A 12280-nucleotide genomic window follows, 5' to 3' on the forward strand; every position below is an offset into this window, starting at 1 on the left:
GCTGACACACTTGCTTAATAATGTTTTGTTGCAGCAGTACCAGTTATATGTGTTTCCATAAATTCAGTGTTGTGAAAGGTTCTTTTATCCCAAAAAAGTATCAGCTTGCTTCTCAAACCAGACAAGAGTTTCAAAGTTCTTTTCTTTTTAAACTTAACTTCTTAATCTGCAGCTGTCTTGGTGGAATATCCCTGCACAGTAAGTGCATAACAGTACCTCAATACCAAAGCACACTCAGCCCCCCAGAATATTATGGTTTGGTTTTCATTTACTAGAGACTCTGTGCCAGAGACAGGCAGCCATTTAGTACACAGGTAACCCTTATCTATCACTTTCAGAGCTGTGTCACCATACAGAGCAGTAGATTAAGATTTACCACTTCTGTGCCGTGAGCAGCTCTTTGCCTTGCAGACGCGTATATTATGGTGTGATACTGGAGGAGAGTTATTCAGCTCTGAAGGCCATGACTGTATGTCCAGCTTTCAGCAGAGCTGTGCATCAAGTCTATAAAGCATCATTCTTCCACCCCTGAAGTACCCAGCAATAGTCCCCTCACCTTTATTGCTGACAAAGTAGGCAACACTTAGATGTAGGGTATATCAACAAGCAAAGCTTTATTGAATTGATACTCAGTATTAAAAGTGTTACAGTGTGATACACAAGGCGAGGAAAAAAGCAGTGTGTGTGTTTGTTTTTAAAATCATTGGCTGAAGGTACACTACAGTAACTAGTATCTGTTTCACAGTAGTTAGTAACATTTAGGAAACTCTCTTGTTCCTTCTGGCAGGATCTCAGCAGAGCTGGAAGGCATTTTAAGCCCCTTCACTGGGCATGAACAAGGGCACCTGCTCCCTGGCCATACCCAAATCCCTTGGGGCCAAAGTTCTTCGCATAGCAACCTGTGAGAAAAATGAACACGCAGTAGCTGAGTCTTCTGGCACATTAAGAACAGCACTGTCTGGGCTAAGCCTCTCAGTGGCTTCTCCTTAGTCACTAGAATATCCTCCTGGGAAGCAACACTTAGAAACATTTTGTTAAGCTGCATAATTAACAGGACTGTTTGGTCTGTGTAGCTCCCACCCTACTCTGTGAGAGCAATTCACAGGTCAGGTCTCTGGCTTGGTATCTATTAAGGCATTTGTTATCATCAAACCACTGTGTGGATCAAGTTTATATCCACAACCACTCAAGAAGGCAGAGCACGATGCTTGCTGGCTTCTTTCCTTACTCTAATCAGGCACAGGGCAAGGCTGCTGCTGCATTTCTCAGTCTGTGATGTTTTACTTGATGCAGATGTCAATTACATTAGCAACTTCAGTAATTTCTATATAATTTTTTACTCTATTCCTATGACTTACAGAGCACTTCCATGTGAACATGAGCCTGAAAGTTTCTTATATCAGCAAGATACTGACCATTTGTCCTTGTAAGGCATCTTGAACCATAAAAAAATGCTCTTGCTTCTTTTCTCACCTTTACAATAGATTTCTCCCTCTTTTTCAGTTAGGGTTGTAGATTCTAGGCTTTTTCCACACTTGGCACATCGGAAGCAGTTCTTGTGCCACGGCTAGAAAAAAAATAAAGAAGATAGTATTAATACACAGGATGCCCAAGGTGGTAAAAAACCACATTAACTGGAGATATCTGCATCACTATTGATTAGAGATTGGTGCAATGAAACCCAGCTGAAGTGCACCAGTAGCAGACAAGAGCATCTGCATTTCTGTGAGCAGCACAAAACCCCAGACTCCACCCAGCATCCTGCTCAGAGCAGCATTCTGAAAGGTTTGGGCTTGCTGTGATCAATTCAGAGCACATCTTGGCTCTCCATAGCAAGCAAGTCAGACAGCTGGCAGACTGACATGCAGTTTAACATGGTATTTTCAGAGACCATCCCCCTTCAGATGAAACATTCTTTAGATGAAAGATTTGGCTTCCCTCACAAGCTGCACACCTAAGGACTGTTTCCTCTTCTGGGTGAGAGGAGCTTCCTTCATTTGCTTCAAGTCTCTAGCATGACATGGTATTAAATCTTCACCTCTGAAATCTAAGGTGATCACTCATCACCCTGCATTTCAAATTTTTTTTTTAATTAAGTTGATTGATTTGACTATTTCTATTGCAAATTTTAACGTAACTGCCCTGCAGTTGGTTCCCTGCTGGGTCTGATATAACACACATTGCTCAATTTAAAGTCCATGTAGCAGGTACAAAACAGCACATGCAGTTCCTTACCTTCCCAGCTCCTATTACTTTCTCTGCTGCATAAACAGAATCACCACACCTAGAGCATTTCTCTGTCCCTCCAAACTTCTGAGCAAACTTGGAAGGGTTTGGATTTGTGGTGGGCCGGTGAGGAGAAGGCGTGCTGAAAGAAACAGGACATTTGTTTTCTCTACTCTTTTACGAAATAATTACGAAATAATCTCTTGTTCTACTTAGCAACATGAACAGACCAGCACCCAGCACACAGTACAGAACACAGTACTGCTGCAATATTGGAGAAGTTACCAGCAAGGCTATCCAATTGCACTTGGTAGGGAAAAAACCAAAGCCACAGCAACAAGAAGAGAAAGGCCGTGCTTTAAAGGATAAAACAAAGGTACTGTAAAGGCTAATTTCTTGAGAGCCTTCCTCTTTTCACTTAACTAGAAGGACTGAACTCCATCAGAACATGGATTTTTCAGACAGTAAGCTACAAATAATTCTGTTAAGTTCCTGTCCACTGATTATAATCAGGAACCTGAATGGATCACTGAACCTGGCTGCAGAGCATACATCATATAAACATTAAGCAATAATTTGGGAACTTGCATGAAGCAAGTTGTGAGACATACCTCAGCTTCTTTCCACATGCTCTGCTTTACAGCAGAAATTTAATCAAATTAGAAACGTTTACTATTTAATGTGACTTTTGGTTTTGGCTATAATTAAGCACAAATGGTCCTTCATTTGCCAGTTAAAAATTCATTCTGCTTGTAGTGCCAGATTCTCAGCTGTCCAAATCCATCCCTGCAAGAACCTGTTGAAGAGGAGAGCAATGTGAGACCCACAGTCACCTCTGTGAGCTCATGCCATGCCATCAGCAGCTCCATAATCCAATCCCCTATGCCTCATTCATAAGATGAGAGTGTCCTTGCTTGCACTAACTCCTCCTTCTACTGTTCCAACTTACACAGTCACCAGTGAGAGCTTCGTGCAATGCAGGTTCAATGCCCTGCATTCAACTAGACTGGGGTATTTTGCAGCGTTTCTATTCCAAACATAAACATAAACAAAATCCAGGCTGAAAGACTCCTCTGAAAATAGTACTGAAAGACAAGGGCCATGCACCCCACAATTGAGTTCACTCACCTCTCAGGCTTGATGCCTAGTCTCTCTCCCCTGTCCATGTTCAGCGTGCCTGCCCCTTGGCCATATCCATAACCTTTTGGGCCATACTTTTTCCCATAGCAAGATTTGCAGTAAACTTCAGCATCATGAATTGCTACAGTTGTGCTGTCCAAGTTTTTCCGGCAGACCACTGGAGGTAAAAAAAAAAAAAGTTTAACTGCCTTAAGGGACTATTTCCATCAACATACATAGTAAGCCAAAAATCAAGTGAGAAGTGATGTTATGGTTTTCCCTGTCCAAAATTCTTCCCATTAGGCAGTGAGACCACCAGAGATTAGAGGGAGCAAGTTGCTGTTTGAATTTGTGAATTATGCTTAGCCCCATAAAGGGCTCTATTCCCTCCCACCTCTTCATGACTGTGACATTTAAAGCCTGGAAACTTGCCGTGGTTTGATGAACGAGGCTGCTCAGAATCCCAGAGAGGGCAGTCAGCAGTTTCCCTTGACAGATGCCATACAGCATGAGGCAAAAGCGTATTCGTACAGAAGAGCCCCTGCCCTGCCCTTTTGGCCAGGGTGGGGCTGGGAAAAAACCCAAATCTTCAAGGTTTCCCACCTCCCTCACCCACTCCCCTCCATCCCCCCAACCTCAATACTGCTCCAGGCCAGAGCTGGGGCTGGTTCACAGCTGACACCAGAGGGGCTGTGCTTTTCTGGCATTCCTACATTGTCCTCCAGCACAATGCAAGCCCTCTACTCAAGGTTACAGTAGAAGGGAGAGCTATTTCCTCCTTAAACCTCCTTTTGTATGCCAACTGGCATGCTCCTTCCATCTGCAACACCATTATGCCCATGAAAAAGAATTTGGGGAGAAAAAAATAAATGCCCTCATTAATTTTTTTGTTTAAAAATTTTAATATCTGCAAAACACTGGGTGACTTCTGCTTATGGCAATCATTAGCTCCAAGGTTCTTTTTATAAGACACTAATATCCAATAAGTAAATCAATTAATGCATGTTTGTTAAGCCTATGGACTTTAACCTCAACAGAAGTATGCACTAAGGAAAACCATGTATTCAGACACACTAGAGCCATTGTTTGACTGCAAGTTCCAGGTTTCTTTTAATAGTAACTCCCATAAAAGGCTGAAAATGAGGCAGCCGAGGCATCTAATCTTTGTTTTTTGTGACCACTGTAGAGCTCAAGGAAAGGAATGTAGGTGTGCCGAGGCTCTCAATGCCAGCACAGCACACCAAGGTTAGGCAGCAGACTTAACGGCAAACTTATCTGAGAGGCCCAGCTGCAACTGCAGCCAATATAAGAAGGCTAAACCCTAGCTCTGCCCAAATGTATTAATCACCAACAAGTGGGGCAAAAGAGTACCTCGTGTTTGCATTAAGGTAAAAGTCTCTGATTCGGACAGAAAGGCTGTCTGCTTGCAAAGTAGGAGCCTCCGAATCACAGAGACCCTTTGTTCCCTTCATCTAAGCAGAGGTATTTTCAGCACAGAAAGGGATTTTCAATGCCTCACTGGGCTTGTTGGTTGAACTGGAAAATAATGCTTTGGACTCCTTTCATCTGAAATAAACCACAGGCCTCTGTGCCAAGAAAGTTCAGGCTTTTGGCTGGGCTAAAGCATCAACAACTCGGCTGTGCTCGTGCGCACCACTGTCCTGGTCTGCGCAGGACTCCAGGGCAGCAGTTTGATAACTGTTCCTTCAGCCCCTGCCAGCCCCAGGACCACGGGGAGAAGCCCAGCTGAGCTCACATCAGTGCAAACAAGGCTCTGCCAATGGCCTTCCTCCTCTGCATGAGCAACACTTAAGCCAGGTTTCCAGTCTCAGGATCCTTAGACTTCTGAGGGAAAGGCTGGCAAGAGTGCAAACGGATGTGCTCTGTTCTGAGACATACATCCCACTCCCAGTATGACAAAACCTCTCCAGGAGGTGAGCTCTCCCCTCAGGACTGCCAAGCCCAGGAAGAACAGGGGGAAGCAGGAATCACGATGGACAAAGTCGCCTCTGGCCACTGCCATTCCCAGTGTCTGGGACACCCTCTGAGGACCAGCCCCTTCTGCTGTGACCCCCACAGCTATGGCAGGGGAGATTTTGGAGGAGAATACTTACTGCAGAGGAAGCAGCACCGGTGGAAGCTCCTCCCATCGCACTGCACCTCCTCAGCGTGGTAGACGGTGCGGCCACAGGCACCGCATTTGTTGCCACCTCCCCAGTTCGGCATGGTGGTTCTGTGTGCCCAGCCAGGCAGGAGGGGAGAAGGGGAGACGTTTGTTAAATGCAGTGTCCTCCATCACCCTGGCCCCAGGACAGCTGGGCATACAGGCTCCTTTAAAACAGAGCTGTGAAGTATGTGTGGCATCAGAGCAAAACCCTGTAATTTCATTGACTGTTTAAAAACGTGACCTTCCACTGTGTGAGAAGTTTTTGGGACCAGTTCAACTTCCCAGCTTTTCAGATGCCAGACCAGACTTAAAGGCTTAGGCAAGCTCTCTACGGCTATTTGTAAAAGCAGACGAACTGGCAAGGGGAACAGAGACCGCTGCTGCTGAACAGCAAGAAAAACAGAGACACAGTCTTCACGAGCCATGTCCTCTGTCACTGCCCGGGGATTCTGAAAGTTACATAAATTGGATATGCACAAATTACAGTTTCATGCACAAGAGATTTACTGTACCTGGAACGAATGCCCTCCCAGATAGATATAATTTCAGTTTCTATGCTTCACTAATGCTGGGCCTTTTGTCTGATAGAAGCAAACCAATTGTGCCAACAATGGCATTTTGTTTTACTGCCGGGCCTGTCATTTGTGATGTGGAACAAGCCAAAGTTCACTTCACCGGAAAACCACTTATTAGGGTTGTAGGAACATTCTGAACTCCTTTGAGATCACACCTGCACTTCAAAGAAGTTTAAGGGGGATTATTTTCCAGGAACTCCACCCTATTACATGAACTGCACCTTCACCAGGCTGGTTTATCAACCAAACCCAACTGCTCAAGTAGCCACAGTGGATTTAAAAGGAAGCAAAACCCCCTCTCATGCATTACTTGCAATGAACACTCAGAAAACTCTGGGGACAGGCATCCCACCCACTGTGCCAACCTGTAGCCTTGGGAACAGTCTCCTACACTAAGCCAGAAGCGGTAGATGTCCCATCTCAAGCTGATCTGCTCCCTCCAGAACTCCCCTGCACTCTCTGTCACCAGCAGCTGCAGTTCCCCTCCGGCTCCTCCCATTCCCTGTCTGGGGTTAAAGCTCCAAAGCGGAGCCCTGCCCATCACCGTCGAGATTCCCGGGGCTTTCCTCCCGCCGCCACCACCGTGAGCTAACACAGCTGTGTCTGCTGAACTGCCCTTGGCTTGTGACTGCTGTTTAATGCTGGTGTGCTCTCCTGCAGCTCAGCACCACCACCTCCCACCAGCACAGGGGCCAACAGCAGCCAGACAGGGTTACTGCTTCCATGAGCTGAACCCAGCAGAGCTGCTCAGCACTCATCACCCCAGTGCTCCCTACTGATCCTCATTTCACACTGGGTTTTTGGATGAGGACCATGGTTTGCCCGCTGGAAGCCCAAAAGGCACCTCCTGCCACCCTACCCCAGCAGCAAGAGCATTCCCTCCCTGCAGAGCTCCCACAGCAGCACAGGTCAGCTACCAGGGAGGGAGGCTGGGAAGGAATTTCTTGGGACCTTCTGACTCTTCTCTGCCAAACTCACCTTCAGTTGCCCTGAGAAGCTCTGCTAGGCCTGACAAGGAGAAGATAGACACCACAGCATCCCCACACAAAGGCCACAGGCTGCTGCTTTCAGTTAACTCTGCACCCATCCCTCTGAGCCAGAAGCAGAGGACTACCAATCTCCAGTTGCCTCCCTCATCAACAGAGAGGAACTGGAAGTGCCCAGGGAGCCAGAGAGAAGCACTTTGCTTCAAGAGCTCCTTTCTCTAAGGGACTCTTCTCCCAGCGTGTGGGACAGGCCTCAGTGCAGAGCAAGCTGCCTCGCACCCCAGGCAAGGCAGAGCAGACTCCCAAATCACAACTGAGAGCAGCAGTTTTGGCTAAACCTGAATTACATGACCCCATCTTGCTAGGTAAAACAAGCCTCCCGCCCCAGCAGCACGAGCAGCAGCAGTTCAGCAGTTTGGGGGATGCAAGGTAGGACGTGTGGTTCCCAAGTAAGACATGCTGCTAGGTAGCTGCTACAAGACCTTTGTCCAAGACAGGCAGACAGCCATTCATGGCATGTGGGAAAATAAGATTAGTTTATTAACCTAAATTGGGGCATCTTAGGTACATTCCTAAGCAACAGCTTAGGAAACTCGCTCAGAGTGGCTGAGCAGTGCCATTTGCACACTGACACCAATTACTGGGATAGCCTTTGTTTAATACTTCCATGGGATTAGCATCATTACTGCCCCGTGGTTTAGCACTAATACACTGACCCAGCTCATAAAATTAGTTTTATGACATTTCCCACTTTGCTTTTGTCATTCTTGGCACAACTGTACAGTCTAAAAATCAAGATTCCATTTCTTTTATCCAAGTGCTTGGCTGTGCTACCGCACAGCAGCTGACATCAATCAGAGCAAAGAGCGTCCTTAGCTAAAGAGAACATAGGCTGCACAACGCTTTGGAAAAGGAATGCATGGACTGGGAAAAAAAAGAAAAGAAAAGGAGAAGAGATTCCTTTCCACTCTGTATGTTTTCCAAAATGTAAACGGTATTTGGTACAAGAACCACTTCTGTCTTTTCCTCTCATCACCACCGTGCTCATGTTCTATTGTGCATTTACATGAGCCTACATTATTTTAATCGTTTTGTTAGCAAACAATAATTCAGTTTTCATGCACACTAGAGCTGAGGACCTGAATCAGGTTTTCCCAGCTCTGCCCCAGATTTCACATGCAATATTGGGCAACACGGGTTGCACCTCCACCCCTTCTTCCCCGAGAGAGACAGAATACTAGACGACCCGACAGCCATTAGCTAACTCAAAACTTCTGATAAGGGCTTTGGGAATTCATTAAATGAAAAATAAAAATGAACTGAAGTCAGTACCCGTCAAGGGTCAAGGTAATCGTATTCTCTTCCAGAGAAGGTATTTCCATTTATCCTCCCCACGATGTTCCTATGACGCTTGCGTGGGAAGAACGGCAATATTTCCTCAGTCACTCAACAGCAGGAGCTCCCTCCTGGCAGCGGTGCTCAGGAGGCGCCTCTGGGGCGAGGGCTGGTGCCCTGCAGCAGCTGTGCCCCGGGACAAAGCCCCGGCCCGGCCCGCTGCCCTCCTCAGCAGCGCCCGGAGCCTCCGGCTGCCTGGGCTCCTTCCCGGGAGCAGGTTCAGACCTCCAGCCCCGCCTCAAGCCTGCCCGGCTCCCGCGGGACTCCCCGGCTAGTTCATGCAGGCCTCTGGGGAGCTCAAAAGCGGCAATTAAACATCCAGGTGATCTCACTGCCAACACCAATAATTCTGGCTGCCTGCTGCGGCTTGATGGCAGCTGCTTGTACCCAGCACGTCATCCACGGGACAAGCCACGGCAGCCGCCAGGTCCTTTCCGACCCGTTTGTTAACAGCGGCTCTGATTCAAGGGACCTAAGCCAGCCGCAAGACAGACACACAAGAATTCCAGGCTATCCGGTTATCCTAGACGGCTTTCTCGGCGGCCCCTCGGGGAAGCTCGGTGCGTGGCAGCTCCATCATTAGAGCAGCGGGAGCGGGTGAGGTGAGCATCGCCCGCCGCCGCCTCCCCGGCCCCGGCTCGCCACCCCCGAACCCTGCCCGGGCCGGGGTCCGGTCCGACCCGCCCTGTCCCGGCACTCACCTCACCTCGGCTCCGCTCGGCGCGTCTCAGCACGGCGCGGCCCCGCGGCGCCTTAAAGAGCCGGGGCGGAGCCAGGAGGGCCCGGCCCCGCTGCCCGCGCTGGGCCGGCCGGGGCAGGGACGCGAGGCTCGGCCCGGCCGGGGGGCAGCAGGAGATGGCCCGGCTGCGGCCTCGGGCCGCAGGACCCCAGCTCGCGGTTTTACCCAGTTTTAGGATTTTGCTTGACATACTTGCAGGCTCCGTGACCGTGTTTCCCCAGAGCCCAGGGAAAGGATGCAGGCGTCGGGAAAGAGATTTCCCAGGACGCGAGGAGCGGGCGAGGCAGGAACCCGTGCCCGGCTCGTGGGAGCCTCGGGGACTCGGCACCGCAGCTCCCGCTGAACCACTGCTCCAGTGGGAACTGATTAGGAGGGGCCTTAATATTTTCACAAAAGGCCGACAATTAGGGCTGTCTACAACATGCTGGAGAAAACTGCCTGAGGCTTCAGCTGCTTTTTGTAAGCGTCCCCATCTCCAGTTTCCCAGGGCTGTTGCACACTGGCTCTGTCGGTTTCGGGATTATGCACAGGGCTCCCTATGGCTAGCGGGAGGTTGGGTTTATCCCCTGCTCGTTATTAACCCAATACCGAATCACCTACTCGTTGCCCGCAGGAATGCCAGGTAGCACGGGAACGACCTTTTCACACACACCAGAGATGGAGCCCCAGGAATGAAGCCCAGCTTGGTGGAGGCAGCGCCCAGGAACCCTCCTGCACAGGCACTGTGCAGTGAGGTGGGCTGTGTGCTGGCTGGGGTGAAAGAGACACCGCCGAGCTGCTGGCACAGACACTGGGTGACATCCTGCTGGGCCCAAAGTGCCTGTACTGTGAGATGAGTGAAGATGACCTCCACACCAGGTCAGAGAGTGACAAGGGTTACCTCTTCCCTCCCCTTAAAATGTTCTTTCCATGTACTGCAGCCTGCGTGATGGCGGCTGCAACTTGCTGAGATTTTTTGCTTTCCGGTTTTTAATTTTCTTGTTTGTAAAGAATCTTGGATGACCAGACTGTGCAAGATTTATGTACATCTTGGAGTCCTGCTCCATAAGCAAAGCCAGTATCTGTTCCTGTGGAACAAGTTGGTGTTCATTGTGAGCAAGACCGAGAGTCTGACCTCAAGCATCATAGCAAAAACTTTATGCTAGGCTTTGAGGGAAGTGAGCAGTAGGAGAAGCAGAAGCGTTAGCAACTCTTGTTTCTTGATTTGGAGGTTGCATGAAGGGAGAGGATCTCTCAAAGTCGATGAGAGGCTATGAGTCAGAGCAGGCTGACTCCATTTGCTGCAAGAAATGCCTGTGCTCTCTTGTCCAACTTGTCCTGCTCCCAGCCCTGCTGGAACTGCGTATGATGATGCTAAGTTATTTACCATGTCTCCTCGGGTAGCCTCCAGAGCTAATAGATTTTGTCTTTTGATAACATTTCCTACAGACTATAAAAAATAAACAGCAGAGGTCCCAATGGGGAGAGAGAAGCTTTGCAGACCTAGCAAGGTCTGACCATACTCAAAGAAAGGAAATTCTCACTGTGACTAAGGGGCCATGCTGGTATGAAATAAAACACTTTTCAGTGGTGAGGTACTGCTGAGTGAGCTAGAAGAGTCTGACATCCAGTATTTAATTTTCTCATGTTTAGTATTTAGTCAGTTTAGTCAGAAACAGAGTAACCATGAGGGTCAGACATAAGTATATCAAGTCCATTACTATAGGAACAATATTAAGGATACATTACTGCAACACTTGGGAATAATACCTTGGAATGAAGAAAAACAAATGTAAGAATGAAAAATTTTGCCACATACTTTATTTTTATTGATGTGGACTATTTTTATCAATACATTTTATAAATATAAGTATGCATGTACCTATTTGTTGTCTATAAACACATACTTATTTTATTTATAAGCATACTTACTCTATCTCCTCTGCAAGTCTCTTTTTCTCTGTTTCTTTCCTGAGAGCATAGTTCAGAATTTATTTAAGATAAAGCCTGGATCCAGCCCTGCTGCATTCCTCCTGGCTGTCCTGCACTCCTTCAACCTGTCATCCTGAACGTGCCTGCCATTGCCCAAGCAGCCCCACTGCCCCCTCCACCTTCCTCAGCATCCTCCTGACCTGATCCTATCCTTCCCTGTGTTCCTGCCTAACACCTGCTGTAAGCTCTTTCTGACTCACCCAAAATTTCAGACAATGCCTCTACTCACTGATCTGGGGAGAAATTTCCACCTAACCACCATGGCAGGCCCCTGTAGGCAGCCTGGCTCCTGCAGTCTGCCAGCTTTTTGTCTGGCTTTTGCCATTTTGAGCTCAGCAGGTTATAATTAGGGCAGTTTATTTCTGAAAAGCAGTGTTCAAGTGTACTGACAGCTCCTGTTCCTTTCCCCTACTGATTCGGCAGCTCGGGGGGTTGGGGGGGGGTGTGTGTGTTTCTTCTCTGTTCTTCTGCTTCCTTAGCCACGGGAAAGCCCACAGGCTCCACACAAAACTAGTTCTCCCTTCGCATGCAAGATTCACCTGAAGCACATTCGCCACCTCAGAACAAATTTCTCAAGGTTTTAGCCACGCCATAATTTTATGCGAGGGCTGTTTTCCATGTTTTGAAAAGCTGAGTAAATAATCAGCTTGTTTGACCTAGTTACTTCTCAAAAGACTTGGCACTCATCAGTGTACTCAGGTCTTTTGCATCCGCTAAGTACCTTCCACTCACCTGGGATTACTTTATCCTTGTTTGATCTGGTAAGCATGGCCCCACTTCTGCTTAGGGCAGAGTCAATCTGCTCTGCTGGTAACCTTTGCTATCATTTTCTGAAAGTTTATTCTTGTTAGTCTAGATTTTACTTTGCAGGGGGTATATTCATATTGTGACACTTTTTTTTTTTGGTCACTACTAGCTTTATCCAAATACTGTTACTACGGACTGACTATCTTAAGTATGTTCTCATAAGAGCCTGATTTTGGCTATTTTGCCTATTAGGAAAGTTGTTTTGAAGCTAGCATAGAGTTTATTGTTTACCAGTCTGGGAGGTCAGACACTGTGCAGTGCTTCCCATGGTACCTTGGTTAATTTTTTCTCACTG

At 47.8% G+C, this 12280-nt stretch overlaps 1 protein-coding gene across 1 annotated transcript; it reads right to left on the bottom strand.

Annotated features, from left to right (window-relative positions):
* Positions 1–634: 634 nt before the first annotated feature.
* On the bottom strand, positions 635–9177 carry CSRP2 (cysteine and glycine rich protein 2). The gene is made up of 6 exons (XM_084206081.1): positions 9170–9177; positions 5460–5578; positions 3355–3523; positions 2236–2368; positions 1474–1567; positions 635–899 (listed from the first exon to the last, which is right to left on the bottom strand). The coding sequence occupies exons 2-6, from the start codon at positions 5569–5571 to the stop codon at positions 823–825; spliced, it is 585 nt and encodes a 194-aa protein (XP_084062207.1). The 5' UTR covers positions 5572–5578; positions 9170–9177; the 3' UTR covers positions 635–822.
* Positions 9178–12280: the final 3103 nt, after the last annotated feature.

The sequence above is a fragment of the Fringilla coelebs genome (assembly GCF_963513975.1).
Source record: "Fringilla coelebs genome assembly, chromosome: 5".
NCBI classification, from domain to species: Eukaryota; Metazoa; Chordata; class Aves; order Passeriformes; family Fringillidae; genus Fringilla; species Fringilla coelebs.